Genomic DNA, 17,500 nt, shown 5'->3' with positions numbered 1-17,500 from the left:
ATATATATCTATGTATATATATATAATCTTAATATATAATATATATATATATATATATATACTATATATGATATATTATATAAATTATTTATATATATTTATTATATATATATATATATAAAATATATATATATATACATCGAGCTACAAATGTCCTTTAATAATGCCTTGTGTTACAAGAGCTATAAGCGTATTACGGATTAGTTCACCCTATAAAGTAAATGTAAAAATCAATACTCATCGATAGTTTATATATATATATATATATATATATATATATATATATATATATATATATATATATATATATATATATATATATGCATATATATACATCGAGCTACAAATGTCCTTTAATATCTAATTCACTCTACCTCGGAATTAATATATTTTCTATATGCTTAACCGGAAGGGGAATTTTATTAGGCAATAATAGAATTGGCTGCGCCCAGGCGCGAACCCAGGAGACCATACAAATCCAGGGAAACGTCAGTGAAGCTTTTAAACCTACCCACTCCACCACCGCAAGAGTGGGTAAAAAGCTTCACTGACGTTCCTGGATTTGTATGGTGTCCTGGGTTCGCGCCTAGGCACCGCCAATTCTATTATAGCCTAATAATAAAATTCCCCTTCGGTTTTAAGCATATATGAAAATATATTAATCCCGAGGTAGAGTGAATTAGATATTAAAGGACATTTGTAGCTCGATGTATGTATATGAATCACGGTAATATGATGTGACTTATATGCATATATATATATATATATATATATATACATATATATATATAGATATATATATATATATATACTATATATATATATATATATATATAGATATAATAATAATAATAATAATAATAATAAAAAAGAGCCCATAAAAACGCCAAAATATGGAAAGTAAATACTCTATTCAAAGGGTGCTGCCTCTCTCTTCAGGTAGGTAATGAATGAGAAAGTTACAGAAAAAGTGGTATTTTAACCAAGAGATACATCCGCAGAGAAGCCCTTTTAACTATGCTCGGGCTACAAAAGGCAGACTCGAGAGTGATTACCACTGCTGCCATGTTTTCTTAAACTCGTTCAAACTTTTCAATAAAAAGGGGGACAATTTCGTAGATTTGGCAGATTTTTTAAACGGTGTATGGAAAATTAAGGGACGTGAGCATGGGTCACAAAAGCAAAACACGGAGATCTAAGCGTCTTACTTCTAGGACCTTGCTGAACATTGCTCAATCCAAAATTTAATGAGGATTACACACACACACACATACGCGCGCGTACACACACACACACACACACACACACACACACACACATATATATATATTATATATATATATATATATATATATATATATATATGTGTGTGTTGTGTGTGTATGTGTGTGTGTGTGTGGGTGGGTGTGTGTGCGTATGTAGGTATATGTGTATATACATATATAATATATATGTATATGTTCTATACATAGCCTACATACGTTAACTTAAGCATGCATACACATGGCATATGTTACCTTGAAAATAAGCCACTTGCGAATAAAAGCAAATAGCTGGACAGTATGCTCAAATATGTCCAGTCTCAGGATTAACCTTAATCTCGAGGTTGATCCTAGATATGTACCCCTTTGGATTAGGCTTCAAAATTTCCTTTGGCAAAAAGCGCATGAAATTCCGTATTGCTTCTATGAAACTGCTATAAAAGTCACCACTCTTATACTCGCAAACTCAGTGGTAACAATACAATACGTGTGAATGAAATTGTGTATGAATTAGTAACGTTTTTTTTTCAAAATTATTTTTATTCACATGCCTTGTATATGTTTCATGCCTGGGAATAAGATCTGGATTCTCGACTTGTTTGCTGTTACTTACAATATCTTTTTGTTCAGTTACTCAGTAAATTCGAATTCCTTTTGACTCAGTTATAGTATTAATTTGTTTCTTGTTTTACTTATGAATAGGAAATTAATTTGTCTTCCATTTGTTTTGCTTGCGATAATGTTTTGTATGTTTCTTATGTACAAACATCCAATAAACACTCTAATGTCTCTCCATTCTCTTACCCTATTGCTCTGGTTACGATTCTCAGAAATATTATTCCAAAAAGAAGCCATGCATATTTAACCAACTACCATATTCGTCAAAATATTACCATAAAGCATCAGAAAACCGAAGCAATCTCTTATCAAAACATTTATTTAATCCTCGAAATTGTTTTCAGTTAGTTACAATATTGTTTTGACCGTATTTCTTTTTCGCATAAATATTTACCAACTTTCGATCCTCTTTTATTTCAGTTACAATATCGTTTTCTTCATCACGACTTACCTATTGCCGATGCTGGTGATGGTGGCGTGCTACTTCCTGATAGGGCGCGAGCTCTGGGGAAGCAGAACGATTGGAGAAATGTCCGAGAGACAGATCAACAGCATCAGATCCAAGCGTCGTGTGAGTATGACTTTGCTGCTCTAAGGTGCTTCCTCATATAGCGATAAATTAACATTTCCTGTCTTCAATTACCGAAAACAAGTCATGTCGTACTGACGATGTGTAAAAGAAAAAGATTAATGCTCTCTTACCTTCTCCTTGTTTTTTATTGCTGTTTTGGAATGTAGGTATAGAACAGTCACTGTAATAACATGTGAACTTAGTAAAGACAGCATAAAAAGTACATTTATGTTTTTTTTCCTTAAGTAACCCTAGGTTTCTTAATTGATTACTCGTGAACGTATCACACTGATACTCAGTTATTTCTGTATAATAAAATACTTTGGGGCCTGAAACTTATTCATGCTCCATATATCAACGTTCCAGTTGCTTGGCAATATAATCAACATACAGCCCATCAACGAAAAATAATTTCATGCCGTGTGCGCAATGGTGACGCTAACTAAACCTGGCGGAGAACCTGATTGTTTAAAACAATTTGCTCAGGTATTTTCATTATGGAGTCTCCTTATTTTTTAATGCACTGACATCCTGGAGCAGCTTTAGGTAGTACTATATTTACCGAGCAAATGTAGGAAGTAATGGAAGGCGGCTGCCTTATATTACAAAAGAGAAAAATATCGTAGATGCCAATTAAAGAAAGAGATATTTCAGCTTAATGAGGCCGTCAGAGCAAGGTACATCGAAGAGGAAAGTTGCGAGTAATTACTCTTATTATCTTGCAATAGACCTTACCCGCCAGAATTTTAGCTGCAAGAGGTTCTCAGTGCATAACCTCTCATTTCATTAAATGGGTTCTACTTGTAAGACGTCAATCACATCGTATTTAGTAAACAATGTCATAGATCAATTATTCAAACCGCCGCAGAAGTAATAATCAGAATAGGAGCCTTGAATAACAAAATGAGGGCCACCATTATGAACCATTTTGAGTTAAGAGCCGATATGATTTCGATGATTGCGGAACTGAGGTAATTATTTCTCCTTAACCTCATCCGCAAATGTCGAATGGGGTTTACGTAATGGGATCAAAACGCGAAATTAAACAAGGGACAATAACCTGTTCTGTTCTTCGGCATTTCTGTCACGGATTTGTGTGGTGTTTGTGATTGATTATGAACTATAGGGAATTGTGATTTATAGACTACAGATTAGATGCAGTATGAAAGGAATTTGCTAAGGGATAATATTACTCTTGGATAAATAAGATACTGATAAATATAGAGCCATACATTACAAGAGTTACCGTAGACTTGTTATAAATCAAAATCGTAAATGAAGTAATACACACACACACACACACACACACACACACACACATATATATATATATACAATAATATATATAATAATATATATATATATATATATATATATCGTGAGCCGACTTTTGAGCGCAAGACAAATGAGCGCCGACAATTAAGCGTAAGACAATTGAGCGCAGTAATATTTGAGCGCCGACATTTGAGCACCCATAGATTCATATCAATCTGTTTGAAAAAAGTAAACAACGGTGATTATATTTTATTTAATTATTACAGAATCAGTATGTTTATTTGTTAAAATCAGCCCGTCTATGAAATTTTAACAAATCTTTCTTAAAGGAAAACTATTTTTGTTTTATTTCAGTTCACAGAACCCACGAAATGGAGACAATGACTTTGTCCAAAGGCAAAGAAAATATGTTGCCCGAAGGGCACTACTGTTACAGACTAGACAGAGTACTTAAGAATGGCAAAGAGTCATGGCGATGAGTAAATGGAAAGTGCAATGGCCTTCCATTGCACTTTCCATCGGGCAATGCAGATGTCAATTGGTCATATGCATCCTACAATTTAAAAGTTCATAGATATCTTAAGATTTAAGCAAAATTATGCATCAAATAAAGTTATTCAATTAGATACTGGGCAGCATGAAGGTGTAAACCAAAGTAAATACGTAAGGGTCAATAAGGCTATATCAAATGTTGTTAGTGAATGTTCTTCAAGAGACCGACTAGAATATCTTCATTTTTAACATGATTTTGTTGAGATATAATTTTGTTTACATGTTATAACAAATAAAGCTTAAAACTATCATTATTTTTCCCTTTCTTTATGGCGTCTGCGGAAGTAAAAGTTTGGTTTCATAAACTGTTTTGAGATATTCTATGGTATTTATATGTCATAAATAAAAGTTTAAGCTATCACAATTCTGTTTTTTACATGTTTTTGTTAAGATATAATTTTATTTACGTATCATAACAAATAAAGCTTAAAACTGTAAATTTCTTCATGGCGCTCAACTATCGGCGCTCATTTGCCTTGCGGCTCAAAAGTCGGCGAACCATATATATATTATATATAATACTATATATATATATATATATATATATATATATATATATATATATATATAATATATATATATATATGAATGTCTTTTTACTGTAACTTCAACAGTATAATATGAAGATAAAAGGCCTATAAAACACTATTTTAACGTTGCAACCTGATCACTGGTAAAATATGGACATAGGATGTCTTACAAGAGTATATATACAAAAGTATATGTAGGTGTGGCAGTAAGTCTCTGTTGGTGACCCAGGAAGGGTGGAAATTAAACTATTCCTTGGTGATTTTTGGCCTCATTAACTCCCGTCTGGCGACTCGTCCGGCGGTCGGATATTCTTGGACACCTGCTTGAGGAGCGGCCTAAGGATTAGTTCGTCGATGTCATTCGATTCCAAGTGTTTTTCTGACAGGTTCATATTGTTGGTTTGATTGATGATAGCAGACTCCAGCATTTTCCTTTTTGTACGGACAGCTACTTTTGAAAATCAGTTCCTCCCCACTCCAGTTAATAGTATGGCCTTTGTCCCTAATATGTAGGAAAATCCCTGCGTTCTCTGATGCATATCGCACTGATCTTTTGTGCTCTGCTAATCTTTGCGAGATGGATCTACTGGTTTCCCCAACGTAAATCTCATTAAAATTGCCCCTCCTTATCTTGTAAACTGCTTTACCCACCATACATTATCAAGAAGGCTATAGAGGACCCATTCAAAATAGATAAATAGACTTCAGCAATAAAATAAAAATTCCATACGATGAAAACATCCAAAAAATCACAGAACACCTGAGGTCTAATAATCGTTTTATTTACCATTATCCCAAATCCATCGGGAGTTCGCTCATTAATGTATACCTAAATAAAAGAGGAGAAGAAGCCAGAGTTTACAAGATACCGTGTAACAACTGTAATTAGATTTACGTTGGGGAAACTGGTAGATCCATCTCGCAAAGATTAGCAGAACACAAAAGATCAGTGTTATATGATTCAGAGAACTCGGATTTTCCAACATATTAGGGACAAAGGTCATACGATTTTCAGAAGTAGCTGTCCGTACAAAAGGAAAATGCTGGAATCTGCTATCATCGATCTAACCAACAATATGAACCTGTCAGGAGGACACTGGATATCGGATGACATCGACGAACTAATCTTAGGCCGCTCCTCAAGCAGGTGTCCAAGAACATCCGACCACCGGACGAGTCGCCAGACAGGAGTTAATCCAAAAATCACCAGGGAATAGTTTAATTTCCACTCTTCCTGGGTCACTAACAGAGACTTACTACCACACCTACATAGGTTTTTGTATATACTCTTGTAAGACATCCTATGTACATACTTTATCAGTGATCAGGAGCACAGAAGGAAGCGCTCGAAATATATGGTTACAACGTTAAATTAGATTTTTAATACCCCTTTATCTTTATATATATATATATATATATATATATATATATATATATTATATATATATATATATATATATATATATATGTGTGTGTGTGTGTGTGTGTGTGTGTGTGTGAGTGTGTGTGCGTGTGTGTGTGTTTGTGTGCATTAGGCTACAAAAGTCCTTTAATATCCAACTCGACCTACCTAGGAAATTGATATATTTTCACATATGTTAACCGAAGGGGAATTTTTTCTTTATAATAATTTTGTCCTCTCGTAGATTCGAACAAGAGCCGAGGAGAAATCAGGACTTCAGTGAAGTTACCGATTCGGCCAACCTGACTTTTTGGCGGAGTCGGTAACGTTACTGGAGTCTTGATTTCTCCTCTGTGCGCTGGTTCGAATCCCTTTCAGTTAACATAATGAAAGTATATTAATTTCGTGTTAGAGCGAATTGGATATTAACCCTTAAACGCCGAAGCGGTAAAAAAAAAAATGTCTCCCGTGTGCCGGAGACGTTTCAGAGTGAGCGCGGGAGCGGAGAAAATATTTTTTTCAAAAAATCATAACGCGCTTAGTTTTGAAGATTAAGAGTTCAGTTTTGGCTCCTTTTTTTTTCATTGCCTGAAGTTTAGTATGCAACCATCAGAAATGAAAAAAATATCATTCATCTATATAAATAATGCGATATATGATAGCGCAAAAAACGAAATTTCATTTCATATATAATTGTATTCAAATCGCGCTGTGCGCAAAACGGTTGAAGGTAACAAGTTACTTTTCTTTTTCGTTGTAATGTACACTAAATTACAATCATTTTGGTATATAACAAATTGTAAAACAATAAAAGCAACACAGAGAAAATATTATCACAAAATAATGCATGAATTCGTAACACGCAGACGTAAACACATATTTTTTTCAAAAAATTCACCATAAATCTAAATATTGTCCTAGAGACTTCCAATTTCTTTCAAAATGAAGACAAATGATTGAATATTACTATACTGTAAGAATATTAGCTTACAAATGCAGTTTTCGACCATATCTGACGAGTTAAAGTTGACCGAATGTCGAATTTTTTTTTTATATTTTTTTTTATATGCCATTATTTCGGAAATAAGAAAAGCTACAACTTTCAAATATTTTTCGTTTTATTCTACATTGAAATTGCGCACATTTTCCATATATAAAAAAACCTCTATAAGAAATGCCTAATATGAAACGGAGCAAATATTCCGAGAATGGGACTTACGCATTTCGGAGATTTGTGGCGGAGAATCCGCGCGCGGAGGGAAGGAAAGTTTTTTTTTAAAAATTCACCATAAATTTAAATATTGTGCTAGAGACTTCAAATCTGTTTCACGATGAAGATAAATGACTGAATATTACTAGACTGTAAGAGTTTTATCTTACAATTGCGTTTTTCGACCATTTCGGTAGAGTCAAATTTGACCGAACGTGGTTTTTTTCTATTTATCGTGATTTATATGCAAATATTTCGAAAATGAGAAAAGCTACAACATTCAACTATTTATTGTTGTATTATACATGAAATTGCGCACATTTTCATATATAAAACGTTATGTAACGGCTAATTTAAAATGGTGCAAACATTGCCACAATCGCATGTATGATTTTTCGGAAGAGTTACCACGCGGACGTAAAGAAAATGTTATTTTTTTCATAAATTCACCATAAAATCGAAATATTGTGCTAGAGACTTCCAATTTGTTGCAAAATGAAGGTAAATGCTTGAATATTACTAGAATATAAGCTTTTTATCTTACAATTGCGTTTTTCGACCATTTCGGTAGAGTCAAAATTGACCGAAGGTTGAAAATTTGTCACTTATCATTTTTATATGAAAATATTTCAAAATTGATAAAAGCTACAACCATGGGTTGTTTTTAGTTGTATTGTGCATGAAATTGCGCACATTTTCATATATAAAACTTTATGTAACGGCTAATTTAAAATGGTGCAAACATTACCACAATCGCATATATGATTATTTTTCGGAAGGAGTTACCGCGCGGACGTAAGGAAAAAGGTTTTTTTCATAAATTTCACCATAAATCGAAATATTGTGCTAGAGACTTCCAATTAGTTGCAAAATTAAGTTAAATGATTGAATATTACTAAAATATAAGAGTTTTAGCTTAAAATTGCGTTTTTCGACCATTTCGGTAGAGTCAAAGTGACCAAAGGTTGAAATTTTGGCACTTATCGTTATTTATATTGAAAAATATCTCAAAAACTGATAAAATCTACCAATCATGAGTATTTTTTTGTTGTATTCTACATAAAAATGCGCACATTTTCATATATAATAGTCCATGTAACGGCTAATGTAAAATGGTAAAAAAATTATGTCAAAGTGACGAAATAATTTCCGAGATGTGTCACAGATACTTTTTAGTGCGGCAAGAAAGAAATTCGCGCTTGCGCGCCTGCGTAAACGATTGTAAAACAAACAAAAACAACACCTTGATCCGCGAACTCCCAGCATCCCCCAAGGCGCGTGATCAAGAGTTTTCGACTGGTAGGCCTAAAAGTATTTTTCCGCGAATTTACAACAAAAAAAAAAAACTTTTGTATGTCGACGTAAAATACGTCCAGTCGGCACCCGAGAGACAAAAAATGTCGACGTAAAATACGTCCAGTCGGCGTTTAAAAGGGTTAAAAGACATATGTAACTTAATGCATGCATACGAATCATGGTGATGTGATGAAAATGATATATATATTATATATATATATATATATATATAGATATTTTATATATATATATATATATATATATATATATATATATATATATAGTTCTAGACAGAAACAACATTGTCTTTACTCTCTTTAGCAACGACAGATCTATAGATAAAATGAGAGAATGATATGCGTGTGTTTATTTTTACTTAATATTTGGTGCGTTTTCTTCATATGCAAATTGATGTCTACGTGTGTGTATAATCTATTAGGTGAGTGTTTCTTTGTATGTGGTTCATTGAAAGCCTAATTACTTGCTGATGTCAGCAGTTATCAGCGAAATAACGCAAGTACTGTGTCAAACGGTTAACCACTCTAAAATGACCCCCTCATTTTTTCGTGACTGCAACAGGTGGTGAAGATGTTCATCGTGATCGTGGCGGCCTTTGGGTTGTGCTGGCTGCCACAACAGGCCTTCTTCCTCTACACGTATCACAACGCCCAGATTTTGGATACAGCTCACATTCAGCATATCTACCTCGCCTTCTACTGGTTGGCCATGGCCAATGCCATGATTAATCCAGTTATCTATTACTGGATGAATGCCAGGTTAGTTCTACAATTTGCGGATACATACACATATACTACATATATGCATGCATACGTAAGCAAACACACACATACACACACACACACACACACACAGATTACAGTATATAGTTATATATATATATATATATATATATATATATATATATATATATATATATATATATATATAATGCCACGGAGGAAAATGAAAAACGAGAACCGCCTATGATCGTTTGGTCTTAAGGACTCTTTACTAAAAGCAAGACTTATCAGAACAATGAGAAACAAAGATTTAAAAGCAGCCACCCACACGTGGTCACAGGTAAGTTAGTTAGAAAACAATACATTATGTTTTAGGAACAAAGGGGGATATACAAATGGACAGTACAGAATTAGCAAAATACTGAAGGTTAGATTAAGGATTTAAGAGCAGGCAAACACTGGTCAAAGACAAGTTCATTCGAAAAACAACAATTTTGTATTAGTAACAACATGATTTTACAAAGAATTTCAGACAATGAGTGAGAAACAAACATAAGATACAAATATAGCGAGCATGAGAAAAATTAATAAATATAAACATGTGGGACTAATTAATTAGTAGTTAATCTATTTATTTTAAAGTCCTTCATAAAAATTTTATAAATATGTGGGTTCAAATGGTACAATCCCAGAGGAAGGTTTAGTTTCTTTTTATTAGTGATTTGTATAATGGCTGATTCCAGTAAATTTCTTGAAACATAATAGTTAGACCTACTAATTACAGAGTTATCGCCTCATTTATACAATGAGATTTTTTTATTAAAGTGGCTAAATAGTGTACTAGAAGTCTGGGCTGTTCTAACTGAATACATATACTGCTTTATTCGTACATTTAAATCTTTGCTTGATTGACGGGCACTCCTTACAAGGAATTTTGTAAATGTTATTTTTGTTAACCCGGGAGTGTTCTTAACCCAATAACCGTTTGCTATTGGAAGCAGCTTTGGTGCCCCAGCTGTCAGCGAAGAGTGCGAGCAGCAAACATTTACGCTAAGTAAACTGTCAGTAAATAGTAAAAAACACAACATGGCACCTGTTCTCACGGGCGCGCTATCTTTTGAGTGCAGGGTGGCTACATTAACTTATTTTCAGTTTCTGTATCTTATTCCATATATTTTAACTCATATAAGTCTATTAACATACATACGGCCGTTCCCTTCCACTGTCACGTATTTATATGTCTGCTCTTTCCAGCCAAATAATAATAATAATAATAATAACGTCCGGAAAGGAATAGAAAGAATAGAAAAGAAATAGAATTTAACATCAATTCTATCTGTAATAAACTCTACGGGATATGCCCGAAAATTTGACTACCCCAACTGAAATTTTTACCAATAAAATCCAATCGTTCTACCTAACTGAGATATGTCAACCTTCGGTGCGTTGCTCACGTTTAAGTTTAAGCAACAATGAGAAAGCAATAATTAGAAAAATAGAGAAGAACCTGTATAAAATTAATGCAGCTGAGGCAGAAATTACTTTTAATAAAACATAAAAGAGGGTTTACTTCCAGCATACAATAATAATAATAATAATAATAATAATAATAATAATATAATAATAATAATAATAATAACTAATAAAAAAAAAATAATAATAATAATAATAAGGGAAGAACTGGAAAGGGAAATGTCACACGACAACGAGTTACACGAAGACGAACTGAGAGACGATGCCTCAGAAGACGACAGGGAGGATGAGGTATCAAACAACGACACACGAAGAAACACCGACGAAGTAACAGAGAGGACGGAATGGGTAGAAAAGATAGACAATGGATGGAGCCAGATACAGAGAGAATAAAGACCCCTCCATGAAAGCCTACAACACCAAGAAGAAATTAAGGGAGAAAACGAGTGAGGTCAATGAAATAATGGGCATAATACACACCACCAGTATCACAGAAACAAATAACTTGACATATGCAGGAGCAAGATTAGTAGCAGAACTGATGGGGATTCGAACACCAACACCACCAGCACAACCAACCCAACAGAAACCAAAACAGCAAAGCAACCTCCTTGGAAAAGGCGCCTGGAAAAGCAAATCATGGTGATGAGATCTAACTTGAGTAAACTGAAAGAGATGGCAGAAAAAAGGCTAAGAAGCAAGAAAACAATTGAGGAACTCAACGAGAAATACAAAGTACAAGAGAGGGGACTAAACAACACAATAGAAGATGTAAAACAGAGGCTTAAGGCCAAAGCACATAAGATCCAACGGTACATGAACAGGAATAAGGGATACCAACAGAACAAACTATTCGGAACCAACCAGAAAAGACTATACAGCCAACTAGAGGGGAAGACACCACCCAGAAATTCCTGAAGCCGAACAAAGTAAGAGACTCTGGGAAAACATATGGAGCAATCCGGTATCACACAACAAACATGCAACATGGCTCCAGGAAGTCAAGGAAGAAGAAACAGGGAGAATAAAACAAAGATTCACAGAGATCACGACAGACACAGTCAGACAGCAACTAAAGAAAATGCCAAACTGGAAAGCCCCAGGTCCCGATTGAAGTCCATGGATACTGGCTCAAAACTTCAAGGCCCTACACCCACGAATAGCAGAACAACTCCAGCATTGTATCTCAAATCACCAAGCACCCAAATGGATGACCACAGGAAGAACATCCTTAGTACAAAACGACAAGAGTAAGGGAAATATAGCCAGTAACTACAGGCCTATCACCTGTCTACCAATAATGTGGAAGTTACTAACAGGTATCATCAGTGAAAGGCTATACAACTACCTAGAGGAGACAAACACCATCCCCCACCAACAGAAAGGCTGCAGAAGGAATGTGTAGGGGCACAAAACACCAGCTCCTGATAGACAAAATGGTAATGAAGAACAGTAGGAGAAAGGAAAACCAACCTAAGCATGGCATGGATAGACTATAAGAAAGCCTTCGACATGATACCACACACATGCCTAATAGAATGCCTGAAAACAAAATATGGGGGCAGGAGGAAAACACCATCCAGCTTCCATCAAAAATACAATGAGCAACTGGAATACAATAACTTACAAGCTCTGGAATAAGACTAGCAGAGGTTAATATCAGGAGAGGGATCTTCCAGGGCGACTCACTGTCCCCACTACTCTTCGTAGTAGCCATGATTCCATGACAAAAAGTACTACAGAAGATGGATGCCGGGTACCAACTCAAGAAAAGAGGCAACAGAATTAACCATCTGATGTTCATGGACGACATCAAGCTGTATGGTAAGAGCATCAAGGAAATAGATACCCTAATCCAGACTGTAAGGATTGTATCTGGGGACATCAGGATGGAGTTTGGAATAGAAAAATGCGCCTTAGTCAACATACAAAAAGGCAAAGTAACGAGAACTGAAGGGATAAAGCTACCAGATGGGAGCAACATCAAACACATAGATGACAGGATACAAATACCTGGGAATAATGGAAGGAGGGATATAAAACACCAAGAGACAGATCGGATCAGGAAAGAATATATGGAGAGACTCAAGGCGATACTCAAGTCAAAACTCAACGCCGGAAATATGATAAAAGCCATAAACACATGGGCAGTGCCAGTAATCAGATACAGCGCAGGAATAGTCGAATGGACGGAGGCAGAACTCCGCAGCATAGATCAGAAAACCAGGAAACATATGACAATACACAAAGCACTCAACCACCCAAGAGCAAATACGGACAGACTATACATAACACGAAAGGAAGGAGGGAGAGGACTACTAAGTATAGAGGACTGCATAAACATCGAGAACAGAGCACTGGGGCAATATCTAAAAACCAGTGAAGACGAGTGGCTAAAGAGTGCATGGGAAGAAGGACTGATAAAAGTAGACGAAGACCCAGAAATATACAGAGACAGGAGAAAGACAGACAGAACAGAGGACTGGCACAAAAAACCAATGCACGGACAATACATGAGACAGACTAAAGAACTAGCCAGCAATGACAATTGGCAATTGGCTACAGAGGGGAGAGCTAAAGAAGGAAACTGAAGGAATGATAACAGCGGCACAAGATCAGGCCCTAAGAACCAGGTATGTTCAAAGAACGATAGACGGAAATAACATCTCTCCCATATGTAGGAAGTGCAATACGAAAAATGAAACCATAAACCACATAGCAAGTGAATGCCCGGCACTTGCACAGAACCAGTACAAAAAGAGGCATGATTCAGTAGCAAAAGCCCTCCACTGGAGCCTGTGCAAGAAACATCAGCTACCTTGCAGTAATAAGTGGTACGAGCACCAACCTGAAGGAGTGATAGAAAACGATCAGGCAAAGATCCTCTGGGACTATGGTATCAGAACGGATAGGGTGATACGTGCAGACAGACCAGACGTGACGTTGATTGACAAAGTCAAGAAGAAAGTATCACTCATTGATGTCGCAATACCATGGGACACAGAGTTGAAGAGAAAGAGAGGGAAAAAATGGATAAGTATCAAGATCTGAAAATAGAAATAAGAAGGATATGGGATATGCCAGTGGAAATCGTACCCATAATCATAGGAGCACTAGGCACGATCCCAAGATCCCTGAAAAGGAATCTAGAAAAAACTAGAGGCTGAAGTAGCTCCAGGACTCATGCAGAAGAGTGTCATCCTAGAAACGGCACACATAGTAAGAAAAGTGATGGACTCCTAAGGAGGCAGGATGCCAACCCGGAACCCCACACTATAAATACCACCCAGTCGAATTGGAGGACTGTGATGGAGCAAAAAAAAAAAAAAAAATAAATAAAAAAAATAATAATAATAATAATAATAATAATAATAATAATAATAATAATAATAATAATAATAATAATAATGATAAAGCTACCAGATGGGAGCAACATCAAACACATAGATGAGACAGGATACAAATACCTGGGAATAATGGAAGGAGGGGATATAAAACACCAAGAGATGAAGGACACGATCAGGAAAGAATATATGCAGAGACTCAAGGCGATACTCAAGTCAAAACTCAACGCCGGAAATATGATAAAAGCCATAAACACATGGGCAGTGCCAGTAATCAGATACAGCGCAGGAATAGTCGAATGGACGAAGGCAGAACTTACTTCCGCAGCATATATCAGAAAACCAGGAAACATATGACAATTCACAAAGCACTACACCCAAGAGCAAATACGGACAGACTATACATAACACGAAAGGAAGGAGGGAGAGGACTACTAAGTATAGAGGACTGCGTTAACATCGAAAACAGAGCACTGGGGCAATATCTAAAAACCAGTGAAGACGAGTGGCTAAAGAGTGCATGGGAAGAAGGACTAATAAAAGTAGACGAAGACCCAGAAATATACAGAGACAGGAGAAGACAGAAAGAACAGAGAACTGGCACAACAAACCAATGTACGGACAATACATGAGACTGACTAAAGAACTAGCCAGCGATGACAATTGGCAATGGCCACAGAGGGGAGAGCTAAAGAAGGAAACTGAAGGAATGATAACAGCGCACAAGATCAGCCCTAAGAACCAGATATGTTCAAAGTACGATAGACGGAAATAACATCTCTCCCATATGTAGGAAGTGCAATACGAAAAATGAAACCATAAACCACATAGCAAGTGAATGCCCGGCACTTGCACAGAACCAGTACAAAAAGAGGCATGATTCAGTGGCAAGCCCTCCACTGGAGCCTGTGCAAGAAACATCAGCTACCTTGCAGTAATAAGTGGTACGAGCACCAACCTGAGGGAGTGATAGAAAACGATCAGGCAAAGATCCTCTGGGACTATGGTATCAGAACGGATAGGGTGATACGTGCAAACAGACCAGAACGTGACGTTGATTGACAAAGTCAAGAAGAAAGTATCACTCATTGATGTCGCAATACCATGGGACACCAGAGTTGAAGAGAAAGAGAGGGAAAAAATGGATAAGTATCAAGATCTGAAAATAGAAATAAGAAGGATATGGGATATGCCAGTGGAAATCGTACCCATAATCATAGGAGCACTAGGCACGATCACGATCCCAAGATCCCTGAAAAGGAATCTAGAAAAACTAGAGGCTGAAGTAGCTCCAGGACTCATGCAGAAGAGTGTCATCCTAGAAACGGCACACATAGCAAGAAGAGTGATGGACTCCTAAGGAGGCAGGATGCAACCCGGAACCCCACACTATAAATACCACCCAGTCGAATTGGAGGACTGTGATAGAGCAAAAAAAAAAAAAAAAAAAAAAAAAAAAAATGATAATAATAAGACTATACAGCCAACTAAGAGGGGAAGACAACCACCAAGAAATTCCTGAAGTCGAACCAAGTAAGAGACTCTGGGAAAACATATGGAGCAATCCCGTATCACACAACGAACATGCAACATGGCTCCAGGAAGTCTAGGCTGAAGAAACAAGGAAAATAAAGCAAAGATTCACAGAGATCACGACTGACACAGTCAGGCACCAACTAAAGAAAATGCCAAACTGGATAGCCCCAGGTCCCGATGAAGTCCATGGATACTGGCTCAAAAACTTCAAGGCCCTACACCCACGAATAGCAGAACAACTCCAGCATTGTATCTCAAATCACCATGCACCCAAATGGATGACCACAGGATGGACATCCTTAGCACAAAAAGACAAGAGTAAGGGAAATATAGCCAGTAACTACAGGCCTATCGCCTGCCTACCAATAATGTGGAAGTTACTAACAGGTATCATCAGTGAAAGGCTATACAACTACCTAGAAGAGACAAACACCATCCCCCACCAACAGAAAGGCTGCAGAAGGAAGTGTAGGGGCACATAAGACCAGCTCCTGATAGACAAAATGGTAATGAAGAACAGTAGGAGAAGGAAAACCAATCAAAGCATGGCATGGATAGACTATAAGAAAGCCTTCGACATGATACCACACACATGGCTAATAGAATGCCTGAAAATATATGGGGCAGAGGAAAACACCATCAGCTTCCTCAAAAATACAATGCGCAACTGGAATACAATACTTACAAGCTCTGGAATAAGACTAGCAGAGGTTAATATCAGGAGAGGGATCTTCCAGGGCGACTCACTGTACCCACTACTCTTCGTAGTAGCCATGATTCCCATGACAAAAGTACTACAGAAGATGGATGCCGGGTACCAACTCAAGAAAAGAGGCAACAGAATTAACCATCTGATGTTCATGGACGACATCAAGCTGTAAGGTAAGAGCATCAAGGAAATAGATACCCTAATCCAGACTGTAAGGATTGTATCTGGGGACATCAGGATGGAGTTTGGAATAGAAAAATGCGCCTTAGTCAACATACAAAAGGGCAAAGTAACAAGAACTGAAGGGATAAAGCTACCAGATGGGAGCAACATCAAACACATAGATGAGACTGGATACAAATACCTGGGAATAATGGAAGGAGGGGATATAAAACACCAAGAGATGAAAGACACGATCAGGAAAAAATATATGCAGAGACTCAAGGCGATACTCAAGTCAAAACTCAACGCCGGAAATATGATAAAAGCCATAAACACATGGGTAGTGCCAGTAATCAGATACAGCGCAGGAATAGTGGAATGGACGAAGGCGGAACTCCACAGCATAGATCAGAAAACCAGGAAACATATGACAATAAACAAAGCACTACACCCAAGAGCAAATACAGACAGACTATACATAACACGAAAGGAAGGAGGGAGAGGACTACTAAGTATAGAGGACTGCATCAACATCGAGAGCACTGGGGCAATATCTGAAAACCAGTGAAGACGAGTGGCTAAAGAGTGCATGGGAAGAAGGACTAATAAAAGTAGACGAAGACCCAGAAATATACAGAGACAGGAGAAAGACAAACAGAACAGAGGACTGGCACAACAAACCAATGCACGGACAATACATGAGACAGACTAAAGAACTAGCCAGCGATGACACATGGCAATGGCTACAGAGGGGAGAGCTAAAGAAGGAAACTGAAGGAATGATAACAGCGGCACAAGATCAGGCCCTAAGAACCAGATA

The 17,500-nt window shown here is 36.7% G+C and overlaps 1 protein-coding gene across 1 annotated transcript in view; it reads left to right on the top strand.

The window, feature by feature from the left end:
- The window catches only part of LOC135222609 (tachykinin-like peptides receptor 86C), a 182,790-nt gene that overhangs the window by 150,192 nt on the left and 15,098 nt on the right, over positions 1-17,500 (top strand). Inside the window, exons 6-7 of the mRNA XM_064260704.1 lie at positions 2,301-2,451; positions 9,296-9,492. Of these exons, the coding sequence (XP_064116774.1) occupies positions 2,301-2,451; positions 9,296-9,492 (348 nt within the window). The remainder of the gene's footprint in view (positions 1-2,300; positions 2,452-9,295; positions 9,493-17,500) is intronic.

The sequence above is a fragment of the Macrobrachium nipponense genome, chromosome 8 (genome assembly GCF_015104395.2).
Source record: "Macrobrachium nipponense isolate FS-2020 chromosome 8, ASM1510439v2, whole genome shotgun sequence".
Taxonomy (NCBI): domain Eukaryota; kingdom Metazoa; phylum Arthropoda; class Malacostraca; order Decapoda; family Palaemonidae; genus Macrobrachium; species Macrobrachium nipponense.
The sequence above is the reverse complement of the archived record's forward strand: the minus strand, read 5'-3'. Positions and strand labels throughout refer to the sequence as shown.